The sequence below is a fragment of the Pseudopodoces humilis genome, chromosome 4, assembly GCF_049639895.1.
Source record: "Pseudopodoces humilis isolate 2021_Gansu_Grassland_sample_001 chromosome 4, ASM4963989v1, whole genome shotgun sequence".
Classification (NCBI taxonomy): domain Eukaryota; kingdom Metazoa; phylum Chordata; class Aves; order Passeriformes; family Paridae; genus Pseudopodoces; species Pseudopodoces humilis.
In genome coordinates, this window is record NC_142203.1 from 70,048,943 (window position 1) to 70,066,861 (window position 17,919).

At 48.0% G+C, this 17,919-nt stretch overlaps 1 protein-coding gene across 2 annotated transcripts; it reads left to right on the forward strand.

Moving 5' to 3' along the window:
- The first annotated feature begins 229 nt into the window (after window positions 1–229).
- On the forward strand, window positions 230–17,191 carry LOC102111295 (aquaporin-7). Of its 2 annotated transcripts, XM_088054365.1 has the most exons (7): window positions 230–347; window positions 1,117–1,242; window positions 4,830–4,956; window positions 13,008–13,145; window positions 13,854–13,972; window positions 15,290–15,507; window positions 16,324–17,191. In XM_088054365.1, exons 2-7 carry the CDS (start codon window positions 1,147–1,149, stop codon window positions 16,481–16,483), a joined length of 858 nt encoding a protein of 285 aa, XP_087910491.1. In that variant the 5' UTR covers window positions 230–347; window positions 1,117–1,146; the 3' UTR covers window positions 16,484–17,191. The 2 variants fall into 2 exon arrangements, with proteins under 2 accessions (XP_087910491.1, XP_005530465.2); XM_005530408.2 differs by lacking the exon at window positions 230–347 and having other exon boundaries at window positions 1,113–1,242.
- Window positions 17,192–17,919: the final 728 nt, after the last annotated feature.

A 17,919-nucleotide genomic window follows, 5' to 3' on the forward strand; every position in this document is an offset into this window, starting at 1 on the left:
TATGGAGCGAAGAGGAGAATCAGCTTCCCAGGTTCTTCCAATACAGCTGCTGAGTGCCCTGTGGGTGAAAGAAAAGCTCATGAAATTTTGCCATGCAGTAGAGGAGAGTGAAGCAAGGCCAGGGCCAGAATGAGCAGAGCACTGTGTCCCCATCAGGGCAGCTGCTGATACCTCTTCAGGGCTGTTCCCTCCAGAGCCACACTAAGAAGCTGCAGCAGGTTGAGAGGGAGGCGAAGAGAACCAGCAAAGAACCAGAAAAGGCTCAAGGAAAAAGGTCTTGAGTGCTCAGTGGATATAAGTTTTTTCATGATTAATCAAAGGTATTAAAACCTTTTCACCGTGGAAAGGTAAGAGAGCCTGGTGAGCAGGGAGATAGGCAGAGGGAATGAGGAGATGGAGGAGGAATCAGGACAGCAATGGTTCTGGTCTGGCAGCTGGGTAAGAAGCCAGGAAGATCTCTTGAGACCATTGCTGAGATTGGTTTCTCCTTGCCCCATATGAGAGGATAGACAGGATGGCTGGTACAAGGCTCTCCATGAATGTGATGGCACCTGCAGACACAAGTGCATTCAACAAGAGCAAATATTCCACCTGAAGCAATGCATTGTGCTCTTCCCAGCTGCACACAGCAGAGCACACCAGCTCCAGGCAGAGCATCCTTGCTGCAGAAGAAGCATCCAAATAATCCTGCACAGGCAAACGGTCCCAATTCAATCTGTTTAAAAAACCAGAACCAAACCACCAGTCAATGGGTTACAATGCAGCGCAGAGCCAAAATTCCTCTTCAGTTCTTGTAGAAAAGGTTAAGGAGAAAGACAGGCTCCAGGAGCACATCAAGGCTATAGACAGCTCCGCTCTTTTGGGGTTAGGCTCTCCTGGGCAGAGGCACAGTGTCACCAATGCCCTCCTAACAGAAATATTGCATCCCTACCATACAGCTTTTATAGGTTGGCATATGGGGGAGAGGGGGAAGGGGGGAAGACTTTGAAGCTAGCTGCTGCTTTATTGGCTTGTTCATTGTTAACCAAGGGAGGGAAGGTGTCTGGGGGTGAGGAAAAGGTGCCAAGTTTCAAAGGGTAACCTGGCTCAGTGCAATGAAGTGTGCTGTCACAACAGGAGCACAAGAGCAGCCTTGAGAAGGCAAGGATGACAATATTGGAGAAGACTAGGAAGGTGTTCAGGATTCGTAACAGTACCATAAGAGAGATGCTGGCAGAAGCACTGGGAACATTCATCCTCATGGTAAGGAGGAGTCTGTGCATGTGTGTGCGTGTGTGTGTGCATGTTCAGCCATTTAAGGCAGCGATTTGTAAGGTCAGTGGTTTCCTGCCACATCCTCAGGGTTGCCCAGTGGTTGATTGCTACTGCTCACCCCTCTGCTTTAGTGGGGTGGCAGTTTCCCTGCAGGCAGACCATCAGCCAAAAACCTTCTGGAGCAAAAAAGTAACGCGGGGAAAGAGTGATGGATGCTGGGAGAAAGAGAAGTAGGTTGGGATAGAATTAAAATATCACAGAATCATTTAGGTTGGGAAAGACCTTTCAGAGTTCAAGCATTAACCCAGCACTTTGGAGGCACCACTAAACCATGTCCCTAAGTGCCATATCTGTGTGCCTTTTAAATACCTCCAAGATATTATATATATTTAATATCTGTAAACCTACCATTTCCCTGGGCAGCCTATTTCAATGCTTGAAACCCCACTGGTGAACAGAATTTTCCTAATATCCAATCTAATCCCCCCCTGGCACAATTTGAGGTAATTTCCTTTTGCCCTGTCACTTGTTACACGGGAGAAGAGAGCAGCTCCCCCCGGCTACACTCCCCCATCAGGGAGCTGGAGAGAGTGATCAGGTCCTCCCTGAGCCTCCTTTTCTCCCGGCTCAACATTCCAAGCTCCTGCACCTGCTCCTCATCAGACTTATGCTCCTGTCGACCCTTCCCCAGCTCCACTGCCGTTCTCTGGACATGCTGCTGTTTCAGTTCTCTTCTAGGAGAAAACTGAGGAAGAGTTTGGGAATTATATCAAAGAGTAGTGTCTACAATGCTTGTGCCACACCCCCTGGAAGATCCCATACAGTGAATGGAGGCTTTTCCTCCTGCTGTGCCAGAGGTGTGGTGTAGTTTGGGGGGGTGGGGTGGGGGTAAGGTGAGGGGGGGATCTGAACAGGTCGAGGGAACAGATCCGGACTCTTCTATCACTGACAGCTGCTGCAAAATAGAAACAGCGTTCATCCACCTTCCCCTCGGGGTTGCCAGAGTAATGAACTTTCTGGAGAAGTTCTCCAGGACCACAACCCACCATTAAGAAATGTAATTACAGGGTGTGAAGCATGCCATCATTTCACTTTTGATTTTCTTGCTGCCAATCGAACAGTGCTTATGTAAATCATACATAAACTGCCCCCTTGCCTGAGGGTTCTGTTTCACAAAGAAGTAATTAAGTGGGTTTGAGCTCCTGGACTGCTTCAAAAATGTTTGGGTAGAGGATTAGGAAGTTTTTGCAGTCACTGTGGGGGGCTGGTAGGGGTGGAGTATCCACTGGGACCAGAAACTATGAGTGCTTGATCAACAGAGCAGAATGAGATGCTCCCTCTGGAAAGGGCCCCGTATCTATCTGTGCCACTCTGCTACACCTGGACTTAAGCCTGGGCTGAGACACTTTAGACTGGACAGAGGCTACCATGCAAAGGTTGGGCATAACCTAAATAACTTGCATTTGGAGATTTAAAGAGGAAGAAATTAAGATTTGCGTAAGCATAGGGACCTTTTGACACAGCTTTCTGTACAAGAAAGGCGCTCATTTCCAAGGGCAACAGCTCCCTGTGCAGTGCATGGTTGCTTTTTATCATGTAATTTTGCACATCCAGCTCTTTGAATTTCACTCCCAGGTAGTTTTGCACTCATAGTAAGTCAGAGTACAGACATCTATGACTCCTCTGCAGCAGCTTAGCAAACCATTTTACTTTTTCCGTTCTCTGCAATTTGATGGTAGAAGTTCCCAGGTGATAAAGAACAGCTTCAGGGTTGCCCTGGCAAGGAAGCAGTATGAGGTGGACTCTTTACTCTGCACTCTGAACAAGGCAGATTTTTCAGCCTGCAGTTCACACGGGCTCTTCCTTCACTGATCCATGCAAGGGAAGAAAGAAAAGGAGGGCACTGCGCATGTGCCCCAACAAGAAAAGCAGCATCCACCATCAGAATAAAGCATCCAGCACACAACTCTTCAGAAGCACCTCGGCCCTCAGTGCAATAGGCAGTGGTCTGGATGCACCTCCAGGATGCCTGAATGGCTGTTATTTGGACAATAACACTCCCAGGGCCTCTCAGCTTAATGGACAGGCAATATGGGTAAGAGGAACCAGGCAGCAGGACTAAGTAGAGCACGGACTAGGGAAGAAGGGATTAAAAGAAATGATGTTTTGGAACTGTGAGGATACAGGAAGAAAACAGAAGTTTGTATCTGTGCTGAAAAACAGATTCTGTGTCCTATCTTGTGGGGCTTTTTCAGTGCTGTTTATGCACAGTCATGTCTCCTCCCCTGCAACCCTGTCTCTGCACCTATGTGCTCTCCTGCAAAACCTGTGCCTTACATATTTGTTGTCTCTTGTATCTGGCTTTGGAAAAATCACAGATGAATATATAGAATTTGTCTAATTTGCAGATGTTAAGGGGACATCACAAACTGTTTCTGGGGAGTTTCGCTGAGGCAGAGTGAGAAGGGCTCACACTGTGGGGGCTGTAGCTCTGTGCAGAGTGTGGTCTGTGCCTACAAGAGAGATAAGAGCAGCATCATCTCTGGGGACCAGGTTGATGTCTGGAAGCAATGAGGGTAAGCAGACACATGAGATAAAATCTGGATGCAGGCAGAATAGCCAGAAAAAAAATCACAGTTCAACAGCACAAGCCAAAGCAGAAGTTTATGTGTTGGAGAACATACTGACTTTCTTGTCTTTGAAATACATGTCACCTTGGAGAAACATCAATGCAGTCCAAGGAACAGGATACACTTTCCAAACCCTTAGTGGTTTAGGAGACAGAAACCTCAAGAGATGCCTTGTCCTCCTCCAGATTTCAGTGTTAAGAGCATGCAAAGAACTGATTTTTACACTCTTACCACATCAAAAGCATGAAATAGAATTCTCTCAGGACCGAGCAATGTCTTGAATATGTGTTTTCCTGCTGGAGTGTTTACCTTTAGTTTTTTTTTTTTTTCCACTGGTTCTCCTTTAGCCACTAAAAAAACCACTGAAGCTTTGGCTGTTTCCAAACTGAAAATATATGTGTTGGGCAGAAAAGTTAAACCAGAATTTCCTTTCTTGTCTTTAGCTGGAATGTTACCAAAATTAGAGTTGAGTTTGGCAAATAGCTGTGTGCTGCCCAAACCACATATTTAGTCAATAAATTCCACACCAGGAAAAGAAGGACAGTAAGAATTTGCACACCCTCCTCCCATCCATCTTTGAGGTTATGTCTCAGTGGTCCATGGTGATGCTCCCCCAGTTCATGTCCCTGGTTTCAGGTAGAGGCAGCTGCAGTGTGTCTGTGTAAATGACCCCCACTGAGCCCCAGCCCTTGGTGTGAGTGTTTGGGGTTTGTCTATCCATACCCAACTGTAATCAGAGTGCCTAGTTTTGTTTGATGGATACCAATCTCAGGTATCACTTCAATTTTTGTAGGGCAAGGTTGTTCTTTGTATTCTGACCATGGTCATCTTAGAGACTTCCTGTCTTTGGGAGCTCATTACTTTTGTAGAAAAAAATAGCAAAGAACCCAATCTACTACAACAACAATACTTTTAACACTCCTTTCTCTCTTTTGTTTTACACAGGTTTTTGGCTTATCTTCTGTGGCACAAGTGGTATTGGGAAGAGGAAACAATGGTCAGTATCTGAGCATCAATATGGCATTTGGGATTGGTGCTACCTTGGGCGTCTATGCGGCTGGAGGAATATCTGGTGAGCAGCACTTATATCAGACATATATCCATGTTCCATAAAGGCCATGTGAATTGTGGACAGGAGTGGAGGGGTGTGTTATGGCATTGGAAGTGCCCTCACCTGAAAAAAAGCAGTCCTAGAGTCCCTAGACAAGCAAAGCAGGAGAGGCCAGGGATGAGGCATGCACAGCATATGTACAGAATACTGACCCCAAACTTGTGTTCTGAGCTGTGACCAGGCAAATGGGACAGGGAGAGGGAAGTCTGGCCAGCCCCTTCTGTTGTGGCCAACAGAGCCAGGTTTCAGCAGCTCCCCCATTTGGGACGTGCCAGCATGGCCCAAGGAGACAGGGAGCTCCCAAAACCTGCTGCTGATACGACCATGGGGAAGTAAATAATTTATTGCAAAGGAGAGCTTACTGCTGATGCTGCAAAAGGAATGGTATGCAAATTTTCTCCCTATCACTTACACCCATGCACAAATGCCCCACATGAACTCAGGAAGTGGTGTCTGGGGACCATAGGGTGGCATCCCTCAAATGACAAGAGCACTACCTTTGCCTTCTGCAATTTCTGCATTCATTTGCACCAAGAGAAAACTTTAAGGGCCCTAATGGGCAGAAAATTAAAGCAACTCCTTGCTCTTGAACTGTTGGACTAGACAGAGGTCCAAACCTGGGGCTGGCTTGGAAAGGAAGAATTTTCCATGTGAGCAGTCAGGAGCAGTTAGCTCTTGATTTTCTTGTCCTTTTGGAGCTGGTGGAAACAGCCTGGGGAAAGTGGACTGAGGAAAGTATGTCCTGTAGTCCCAAGTGACTTGTGAGAAGGAGCTGATCTGTTGAGGGCAGAGGGCAGTACAGAAGGGATCTCAGCTCCGCCAGCAAGAGTATCGTTACAAAACAAATTTCATACCTTCCTGACATAGTAATTTAGCTTCATCTGTGTGACAAGATGCTTTTTATGACCTTTGAAAGAGCTGGCCATACCCACAAAAGAGCAGAGGGTCTAAGAAGTGATCTGTCCCCATTCCAGTTGTGGTTGTTGGACTGTAGCAAGTGGTACATGCACTTCCACTTCACTCTGTCCTGTTTGATAAAATGATGGGTGTCTGCATCTTACCCCTTTTGGAGTCTGGAGTAGAAGATGGTCATGAAGACTGGAATGTTTACTGACCCTCAAAGTTGGTACCTATTAGGCAGGAAAAATAAATATTTTCTTTAGACTCCTGGGGACACAAGGCCTGGAGAACACATGTAGTTTGCACCAAGGGCATGAGACCCAGACCCATTTAGTCTTCAAAAGCACCATTGTGATACCAGCCTTCTCCAAAGAAAGTGTCCCATCAAAACACAGGCTCTCATCTACCTGCAGCTACTCAAAATCTGCTGAAGTACGGGCTCTATTTAAGCTCAGCAGGGAGAAGCTCATTGAGAGTCTCATAGGGAAACCCATGCCATCACAAGAGAGGTATATCTGACAGGTGAGATGACCTATTCTCTGGAGGCAGCCTGTGGTCTACAGAATTTTTAGAAGGCTAGCTAGGAGCTCTTTGACCAGCACGCCTCATCTGTCAAGAGAGAAAGGTGTTTCTAGAAGACATGAAGTATAGAAGGGTTCGAATATTAAACAGAGCAACTGGAGGTTCATGAGGCAAAGCCTTTATTTTGGAGTTTTCTACCCTTTTTTAAAAGTTGTTCTGATCCAGGTTACCCTGACTGGTTGAAGGAGCAATACCTCCCTCATCCCATTGGTGGGACAAGAGAGAAAACACTCTCCGAACATCTGTGTCTTGTTTTGGGAAAGTAAAACCTTATTGACACAAACAGTCCTTGAGAAATACACTTCCCAAAGACTTTCCCTTGGGAACAATCAGCCCCTGAGAGCTTGAAATTCTCTCAGGTTCAGAAATTGTATCCACATCTCACCCTTTCTTCCTATTAAAAAAAAAGAAAAAAAAGAAAAATGAGAAAGATGCTTAACGCCTGCTTGTAGAGGGACCGTCCGAGCGATCACTCGCATTTTCTGCATCTGTGTCATCACTTGAAGGTTCCTCCACTTGATGACCTTCATTCTGGTCATGGCCTGTGGTTTGCCGGTTGGCTCAGTTCTGCCTTTGTGATTGCAGGTCAGGATGGACACACTTTGTAGGTACCCAGTGCACCCCAGTATCTGTGGATACACATGCATACCCATGACCCGAAGCCGTAAGTTCAAACAGGCCTTCCCACTGCTTGGTGGTTAAATTTCACACCTGAACTTTCGCTCAGGGCTGATGTGTCTCTCCTGAAGCCTGTAAAGTAAGGCGATGGTTCAAGATGACCGGGTTATTTGAATTCTGTGGCACCGTAAGGTGATTTATCGTATACAAAGGTTTTGCCAATCGACTTTGCAGGGTTTCATCCTGCAGTCCCTGTTTTTGTTTTTGAAGAACATGCTTCAGAGTACCATGAGCACAATGGTACAACAATGGCTTGGCCCATTGGAGAATGCTGAATGCCGAATGCCAAATTTGTGTGAAACCCCACAATTGCATAAACTGCCGCACTTTCTGTGAGGTGTAAGCAGGGCCATAACTGGTTTTCACAGTAGAAGGTATCCCGAGCATGGCAAAAGCCTGCCTCCAATAGGCAATGACATCGCACGTTTTAACTCCAGTGTGAGCAGAAGCCCACATTGCAGAGGAGAAAGTGTCAACAGACACATACTTGTCAGCATGCACATACTTGACCCTGCTGAATTCAGCAATTTGGGTAACATCTGTTTGCCAAATTTCCTAGACCTTGAGACCTCTGGGGTGTATGTCCGTTGGTAAAGGCGGATCAAGTGCGTGACAGTCATCACAGGAATTGACAATGTCACTAGCCTCAGCTGGAGTCAAATGAAGCTGCTTTGGCAATGTATGTGCATTTTGATGAAAGAATCCATGTGATGCTCTGGCCTATGCTAGCACATCAGGCTGAGGTGCTACCCATGCAGGGTTAGCCAATTTGTCAGCCCTGGCATCATCTTATGCCATGAAATCTGGCAGATTGGTAAAGCTTGTAACTTGCTCTTGAACCAAATCTTGAAAGGTGACTGCATTTTCTTTTTGGAGGGACCACTGAGTTTCCCAGATGGGTTCATCCCCATGCCCCTGTAAGGGAGGCGTGGGGCACTGTGCGCCCTCCGTCGCAGTGGTCTGCATTAAAAATCTGTCCCGATCCAAACCCCCCAAGCCGCCAGTACATCCCGCCCCCAGAGGTTAGCAGTAGCTGTGGTGACGTAAGTCCGAACCATAACAGACTGTACCTCTGAGTTCGTGATCAGCACAGGCTGCTGGCTGACAAAACATTTGGCCACTTCCCCCAGTCCTGTGACAGTTGACTCCTCAGGATCCAGAGGCCACTCCGGAGGCCACACAGAGGAGGCCAGGATGGTGACTTGGCACCTGTGTCGATCAGGCCTTGCAGGTGGATCTCTGGTGGGGTGGTGCCACGGAGGCACAGGGTACTCCACATCTCAGGCCTTTCGTCAGTCAGGGCTGCAGTCCAGTACACCTGAGGTGGTCCAGTTGATTCAAAGCAAACGTCCCCTTGGTCTGCAGCCCTGGAAACAGGAGTTGAAAGGCACAAGTTGAGCAATGTGTGTTTTCTCGATAATGGTGAGGGGAGGGGTGGGCGTGGAAACCATAGCAGAAATCTGTCCCAAATAATCAGCAAGTCCCAGATGCACAATGATACCCTGAAGGGTGGCACTTGACCTTCCCACTTTTACCCTCCCCCAAGGGTCCAAAGGCATCCGAAGGAACTCTATGCACTTTGCAAGAGTTCAGGACTACTGCTGCTGCTGTACAGACATCAAGTCCGGCTGAGTCATGGGTGCTGGCCACAAGCTGGCTGAGTAAGCCTGCATCAGCTTCAGGACCTGGGGAAAGGCTTATGTCTGAGCGCATTTTTCTGAGGCGCTCAGCTTTGCGTTTCCCTGATCTGCCAAAGGCTGGCCCTTAGCATCAAACTTTGCTGTGCTCTGCAATGTGCAAACTTTGAAAACTTTGTGCTCTGCAGCGTGGTTTGGCTTTCCACACCGACTGCACAGAAACGAGGGAGCTTTCCCTTTGTGCTTGTTTCCCCTGCTTTTTGGTGGCTTGTGCTGTCACCTGCTTCTGCTGCTTACCCTTTGGCCCTTTCAAGGATGCTGGTAAGGCAGTAGCCAAGGCAATCATCTTATAATCTGTGGTGCCTACAAGGCCACAACCCTGAACCATCTCTGGTGAAGATGGATCACCTGGGAGAGCCTCTATTACCCTCCTGCAGTCATCACTGGCATTGCTTCTTGCCAACTGTGTGACCAGTAGCCTTCTCAAAGCAGGGTTGTCCACCTGCTTCTCCAAAGATGCAGAGAGTTTTTCAACAAACTGCATATAAGGTTCCTTTGTCCCTTGGACTACAATAGCGAACTTCTGCTTTGGAGCTGACAACTCTATGGTTTTAATCAGAGCTGCAATGCCTGTCTTCTGGCATTGATCCAGCATCTGTGAATGGAATGTAACCTGGAAATCAAGGTCAGAAAAATTTCCAACCCCTGTCAATAGATCACTTCCAACCTCATACCTAGGGTCATGGTGAGACAGCTATTACATCCAGCTACTTTCGTGGCCAACTGACTCCAATTGGCTTCAAAGACTTCAAACTGGACAGACTGAAATAACACTTGAGCAAGGTGCTTAATGTTATTAATGTCAGTGACTCAGAGTTAATAATGCAAATCATCTGCATTATCTCCTGAGGCCCCAGTCCATATTTTGCAACCTTGTCTCTAATGCCCATCACAGCTTTAGTGGATATAACTTGATGCGTATTAGGCAGCCCTGTTTGAGGATTTTCCTTAACCACTGGAAAAGCATGAAGGCCTCCTTGTGAAGTCACAGTATCTCTTTGATCTTGCCCTTTAGATGTCACAGGAGCACAGAAAGGCAGCTGGCTGGAGCTTGCCTCTCCTGTACCAGACTGTTCTTGGCAGAATCTGAAAAATCAGGAAAACTATCTCCAGTTCCCCATAATCATTCAAGGAGCTCCCAATCTCCCATCTCCAAGGCTTTTTCTTTGACCTTGTCCCAAAACCGTCTGGGATCTCTGGGATGCACTGTGAGCTGGCATGGGGGAAGCGCCCAATGGGCGCTGGAGTTGGGACCGTCTCCATGTCCTCCACTCCGAGCAGAGACTTGCCCCGAAGAGCCAGCGTCACTGCGAGCCCCTTTGGTAAATAAGGGAGGTTCAGACGCCTCTGTTCCGACACCCACGGTACCCGGGGAGGCGGCCCCCATGGCGCCAGCCGCCGGATCTGGGGCAGCTCTGGCATTCGAGTCCTGCTTGCAGGAGGGACGGGGCACCGGGAAGGCGGTGGAGCTCACAAGAGCTGTGGCGCCGTTCCTCTGGGCAGCGTCACCCCTGTCAGCCCCTGGCGCCGCCACGCTGGCAGGGGAGGCTCGGGGGAGCCTGGGTCCAACAGAGGACCTGTGCTGGCTGCGGTGGCCGGTGTGCCGCTTGCGGGGGGGCTGCAGGGGATCGCAGTGCTGGCCGAGCCGCCGTGCTGTACACAGCCAGGCCAGGGCCGGCACCTCCGCCTGCGGTGGGAGCGGAGCCCATCCCGTCAGCCCCTGTGGGCGCGGCGGCCGGACCTGCGCCACTGTTCCCGCTTGGGCCGCACCGCCGGCCCCTTCTGAGTGAAGGGGCTCTGTGGGAGGCAGCGACGAACCAGTCCACGCAGGTTAGAGCGGGGCCACACCGTCTCCTTCGGGCATTAAATCGATCAATTGCCTGACTGCGCCGGCCGGAGCCGGTGCAGGCGCGGAGGGGCCGCCCCCCAGTTGTGCTTGGGGAGCGGATGAAATCCCGCCATTCCCTGTGCCCGCGGCGTCTGGCCGAGGGAAAGGGACCAGAGGAGCAATGCCACAATTCATGCACACCACAGAGAGGGGTCCTAGCGGCCCTGCCGCCACTGCCGGTGGATCAGGAGCCACTTGTGCTCCCTCCATCGTAGGAAACGCTTGGAGGATGCTTGCTTCCTCTCCATCCCGCGGTTTCCCGAGCCCCGGGCGAGGGGTGGTTTTCACTAGTCGAATCTCCTGCTTCCCCCTCCCGCCGGTCACCCATCCCGTGTGACTCGGACAAAAGAGCACGAACCCCCAGGCTGGACTCGCAAGGGGATGGGGTTGGGGAAAATATTCCCTCTAGGCAGTTCTGGTCCAAGTTCGATGCTGTCTCCCGTGAATTATACACCAGCAGAGCGGCTTCTGGATCAGACCAGTCTCCTCCTTCGGACCCAACCTCTGAGACGTCGCAAGACAAGGCTCTGGAGCTCACGGCTTCTGTTACAATCATGAATCTCTTCCAAGGGTGGAGCAGTTTTGCTTTCTTACCAACAGCACCAGTTGGTATCACATCACCTAAGCTCTGCCAATGATTTTTCAACAGTGCATCAATGACAGTTGGAAAAAATCCATGTTCTTTCCCCCATAAATATGAAGCATTAATATCTGCTTCAGAAATGTCCAGATCCTGTCTGTAGAGAATGTCCGGCCATAAATCCAGGATGATCTCCTCCTCTGGGGCTAAAGCAGCCACTGGCATACTTTCAGCTCACTGGGAAGAATTCTCCAGCAAAAGGAAAAAATGGCAGACAGAAGCCACTGGACTGAACCCCATTTTTCTAGGGTGGGTGGGGGTGATTTTACCTCTCCTCGGTTGCCATAGTCTTGATGCTGAATCCCTGTTGGGCACCAGACGTCGCTACAAGACATGAAGTATAGAATGAAGGGTTTGAATATTACACACAGCAACCAGAGGTTCATGAGGTAAAGCCTTTATTTTGGGGTTTACTGCCCTTTCTTATAAGGTGTTCTGATCCAAGTTACCCTTCTTAAAAACGAGATTCACTTAATAAATTATAAAAAGAATTTAATATAAATAAAAGACAATTAGGAGACATAAGAAATAAAGCAAAGGGTTAAAATGGCCGGGTGCCCTGGCGCCTTGCCAGGAACACACCTGGTATCTTAGGGATACCCCTTTTATCCCATCCTTGCTGTGAGGGGTTAATGCATATTCAAGCATGTCCCCTCCCTGGTTCCGCCTTCTTGGATCATGCTCTTGCACAGTCTCATTTTCTGCTGGTCAGCATAATTTTTTTGCTGGTCATCATTATTTTAGCTGGTCAGCATTCTTTTGGAGTCTGGTTTCCTTTTTTCTGCAGATGGTCAGTTGTTGATAAGGGTCTGGGCCCCTCATCCTTCTTCTGAGGGCAGCTGAGCTTATCTTTCCCCCCTGCCCACGTCCTGGTACCGGCTTTTTGATAACAGTTTGCTCTCCATTTCCTGCTGCTGATAATAGCCTGTTTTCCACAGCTTGATCCTCCCATTGTCTTGCCTTGTCCGGATGAAACATATCCTTACCATTCAGAATTCCTATCTAAGCCTATAACTTGCTAAGAGGGAAAAGAATATAGTGAAAGCATATAATATATATTTATCAGAATAATTGTGAAAAGCCAATATTTACAACATGAATTCACACCCTGACTGGTTGACGGAACAACACCTCCCTCATCCCATTGGTAGGACAAGAGAGAAAACACTCAGAACATCTGTGTCTTGTTTTGGGAGAGTAAAACCTTATTGACACAAACAGTCCTTAAGTAAGACAGTTCCCAAAGACTTTCCCTTGGGAACAATCAGCCCCTGAGAGCTAGAAATTCTCTCAGGTTCAGAAATTGTATCCACAGAAAGGTTAATTTTGTGTCTGTGCAGGAGTAAGACCCTGACCTGAGAGATTCTTGCTGTTCTGGGTCAGTGTCTGGCTGATTGCTGTGGGGAACGGGGCACAGAACCAAAGAATAATTTGAGTTGGAAGACACCTTTCAAGTTCATCCAGTCCAACTGGCCTGCAATGAGCAGAAACATCAACTAGTGCAGGTTGCTCAGAGCCCTGTCCAATCTGGCTTTGAATGTTTCTAGGGATGGTGCATCTACCACATCACATGTTCCAAAACAGCTGCATCAGTGTTGAAGCCTCTCTTTTTCTGTGATTTTTGCAGGAGCTCATCTGAATGCCGCCATCACCATTACACAATGCGTTTTAGGGAATATCTCCTGGACAACACTTACAGCTTATATAATCGGCCAGTTCCTGGGTTCCTTTATGGCAGCAGCCACCGTCTTTGCTGTCTACTATGGTAGGGTTGTGTCTTTTATCACAGAGGTTGCTGAAAGGATAATTTGAGTCAGCTCATAGTGTTGTCAATGTATGTCCTTTTACAGTACCCAGTGTGATTTCTGGGTGAGGAAGGCAAGTTCCTGGCTTGTGGGACAGACCACAGCTCAAGTTCAGAGCAGGTCCCAGATATACCTCTGGAAAGGATACAGAGCTCCTGGAGAGCTGGGCATTCCCACTTCCAAGAGCTGTCTTCAGCAGAAGAACAGTAGCTGCATTTTGTCAGCATTTTGTTTTCAGGTCTGCAGGGGCTTTATTTACATGAACTACCAGGAATTAGGTGCCTCTGGAGCTCTGGGGGCCTCTGATGCTCTGTGGAACACAGGTTTGCAGCCATGGGGGGTTTTGAGTTGTGAGCAGAGGATCCACTACCTGTTGCCCCTAGCATGTCTTGGTCTCTGAGGGCCAGAGGGCTGGAGGCCTCCAGTGTATCCAGACAATCCAGGCTACCCTGGGCTCCAGGGAGCTGGCAGGTGTAAGGAAGTGACTTCAGACCAAAGTCTGCACGTAACAGATATTGGTGAGATCATGCTCTGTGAGGAGTGTGTCACCTCCATCACATCTTCCACTGCCTCCCTTCTCCCTGATGTCTGTGCTGGCTGCAACAGGTGGACTTGTGTATGTGTCCTGTGGGATGAATGCTAACTTCCATAATTACCACTTCTCCTAGATGCTATTTATGACTACACCCAAGGAAACCTTACAGTGTCAGGACCAACTGCCACAGCGATGATCTTCTCTACTTACCCTGCTCCCAATGTATCCTTGCAGGGAGCCTTCTTCACAGAGGTCAGTGGGAACGGCTGTGGTGTGCTAGGAGAAGGTGGGTGGTTGCAGGTGCTGCTGCAGGGCTGCTACAGGTCTCCACAGCTCTACATGCACAGACACAACCACTACCTCTTTTCCCAAGGAGCCCAGCATCCAGGCAGGCACCTGAAAGGTAAGATCCAAATCACCTTGCTGGCTGGGCAAGCCTAAAGGGTTTGGCCTAAAGCCTAATACATGTAGGCTGCTCCACAGCTTGGTTCAGGGGCTCTCCAGACACCTTCCCTGCCTGCCATGCATGCAGTGAGAAGTGAGAAGCTGAGCCGTATCACTGGCCATCTCCTCTGGGTTCAGGGCTGAACTGTTCCTTCTCTATTTGGATTCTATACCCCACTCCATGCTCCTTGGCAGCTGTTCTGCCCCACCCCAGCACAGAGAGCCTGGGACTGTCTCCACATCTGGCACAGCCTGGACTGAACCTCTGTGTTTGAACAGATCCATTGAGACTGTGTGCAGTGGATTCCCAGCTTACAGCACAGTGTCCAGATGCCCAGAAATAGGAAAGGGATTCTTCAGGGGTTGAGGGGCACTAAGACACCAGAGAAGGAAGATTTACTTCCAAGGCAAATCTTTGGAAACCTGTGATTTGGACTCCTGCCTGGGCATGACAAAGAGGATGGTGGAAGAGCCTAGAGGTGGGGAGTGGATCCCCTCAGCCTCCTGTGGACCAGGCAGTGTCCTTGATCCACAAGAAAGCAAATTAGAATTACAGTGCCTTTCCAAAAGCTGCAGTTTCTGGTTTTCCTGGTGTCTGTGCAAGCAGTTCAAGTCTCTCCAGCTGCATTTTCTGAAGCATAAAGAGACAGGTGTCATCACCTCTATCAAAACTGTGCTTCTTGATGTCCTGGCCACTGCAGATCTATAAATGCCAGCTATGTAGTCACTGATGGGAAATTCAGTTTCCTAGGTGAGAATCTGATATCTGCAATCAGGCTGTACAAAACATCACTTCCTCTAGGGATGATCAAGTTTGTCTCGTGAGCAGTTTGTTATGGCTCTGCTTCTGTCAGATAGAATGTACATAAAGTAACCCATTTCCCTGACTTGAAAGATAGAGATGACATTGATGAGGAATTTGTATCAGTCTTGGTGATGAGGTTTTTGCTGAGAAAAGAATTTTCTTCAGTCCACTTGTGAGGAGAGAGTAATATTTGGGTACCTCCTACCTTGATTAGACCATGAATTTCATCTGCATTCATTCTGGGAAGTCTTTCCTGCTCTCCCGAGCAGGATCTTCCAACCTTCCCCATTCTCTATCCTGACCCTTTTCTGTTCCTGCAGTTTACAGCGACAGTTATGCTGATCCTGGGTGTTCTAGTCATCCATGATGAGAAAAACAACGCGGCCATCAAAGGCGCTCAGCCCATGCTCACGGGTATGCTGGTCCTGGGCATTGGTCTGGGAATGGGGCTGAACACAGGCTATGCCATAAACCCCTCCAGGGACCTGCCCCCCCGGATCTTCACGGCAATTGCTGGCTGGGGAACGGCCGTCTTCACGTGAGTGAATGTTTTGTTCTTAGCTTGCTCAGCTTGCCAGGGGAGGAGATAAGCACAAGATAAAATGTGTCATGAAGCCTTTTTAATTTTGGACCAAGTGATGGTATCAGTACAGAGTATGAGGGTTGTGCTTACAGGAGCCTTGTTCATTATGTACACAAAATTTGGAGTACACTTATCCTCTGGCATGGGATTCACCTTGACACTCAGATACCTCAGTTTGGGCACCAAATTGTCTGCCTGTTCACTGGAGATCCAGCTGGTTTTTGCAGTGAGCAGAAAGCCAGAATGCAGCTCACCTGAATGCAGGTGGATTGCTGAACAGGTTGCCTAAATTTTGAGTCTGAATTTGGACACGAAACCTTGGCCTACTCTATCTAGAAAGATGGTATCATGTTATGGCTTTTCCTCTGGTGAGATCATTACCAGTCTCCTGTCCCAGATGCCCATTTTCTTTAAATTCCCAGAAAATATATTTGAGAGCTTGGTAGAGGAGTCACAGATTTTAATGGAAGCGGGGAGGCAAAATGCTTATAACAGTCTGAGAGTCCAACTCATTGAGACCATACAGCCCATTTCTTTAGGAGAACAAGAAACCTGCAGTGTGGAGCTACCTTTACATGCTGATGGGGAAAATGACCTTCCCTCCAGCAGTTATGTGGGGGGACAGAAAATTTGTCTAAGCCAATTGTAGGCTTAGTGGCTGCAGTGGGACAGACTCTGCTCACAAAGCTCACTCCTTCCCCAGCAGGATGTGGTGGCAGGGCGGTGGTTCCAGTCTAGCTCACCAGCTGCCTCTTCTGTGTTTCATTTTAGGGCTGACCATTCCTGGTGGTGGGTCCCAGTCACAGCTCCAATTCTGGGATGTCTTTTTGGTGTTTTCATCTACAAACTCTGCATTGACTTTCACAACCACCCTGGCCATGAAACTGAACATGAGAAAGAACAGGCAGACATGGAGACTTCAAGACTGTGACAGCCATGTGCTGTGATGACACATGTGAAGGGCACAGCTGTTTGTCCACCTTTTAGGTGGACAGATGAGGGACTAGATTTCAGTAAACCTACTCTGCTTAAACAGACAAATTTGGTATCTAAGATATTGAGCAGACCTGTGTAGGGGTAGACCTGACTGTGACCTGAAGAAATGATTTAATCTCTCTGTGAAAAAGTTTACAAAAAACACCAACCCCAAAAACCAAAAAACCCCAAAACAAAACTCAACCCCCAAACAATCATCATATTCTGAAGAAAACCAAAGCAGATCTACAAGTCTCCAGATATGTATCTATACATAAAAATCAAAATACAGACATCAACAGTGGCAGATACATGATTTAGTTAATTAACATAGAAATATTCATCTGGAATATTCCTTGGTAAGAGGCACCAGTGGCCTAGGTTTGCTTAATGTTCATATTTGTCACCCTAACAAACACCTAGTTTGGAACAGCACAAAATAGAGAACAAGGACAATCTAAAATAGAAACATGAACCTGTTGAGTTGTTTGGTTTTCTTTATGCTTTTTTTTTTGGTTTTTTTTTTGTTTTTTGTTTTTTGATCTGAACATTCAGGAAGCATTACAAATTTACTAAACTAAACTACAGGGTCTCCTGAATCCTGCCACAGTTCTTCTGGAACACGCTGGCATCAAAGAACCATGAGTGTACTGACACTAGAGTTGAGCTGCACCAACTACCACCAGAAGAAAGTGGTGGTAGTGTGTGTGACACTACCACCTGTAGTTCTGTGACAGCGTCTCCAAAAACCTGAACAAACTGCCCTCCCCCTTACTTTTTTTCTACTCTGAATGCATGAGAAATGTAAGAGGTTGCCCCTCTGCTGCAGGAATTCTGCTACCTCCAGCTGAATGAGGAAGTGAGCCTGCAACAGCCTTTTAAGTTTGAGTTGTCACTGGATTAAAATCAGAACACTATCAGAAGCTGGCTGTTCCCACGAGGGTGACAACAGTCTTACCTTTTCTAGCAAGTGCTTACACAAGTATGGTACATATGTCGAGCACATGACTGCAGTCCCTAGGCTGGGTGCCATGAGTAAACAACAAGGACATCTCCAAGAGCAGGAAGAGACAGAACATCACTACTGCAAAGAATTCCAGAAAAGGGCTGGAAATGGCTGATTGCAACGATCATTCCCATCCCAATATTAAAAGTGTAACTGAGGTATTGCTAGGGCATGGGGTGGGGTTGGGTGGGAAGTACTGATGTGTGCTTTCTCATTAGAGCTCACTTTTTATCAGTAGAGGAGCTGCAACAGATCTTCACGTGTCTCAAGATGCACATGGGCTTGAGAGGGTGCATTAGAGGATTTCTTGTCATCTGGGGATGGCAGAGTGGCTGCCAGGCAGTGCAGCAATGGCATTTGAAAGTGGGCCCTTGGCAGTGCTGGAA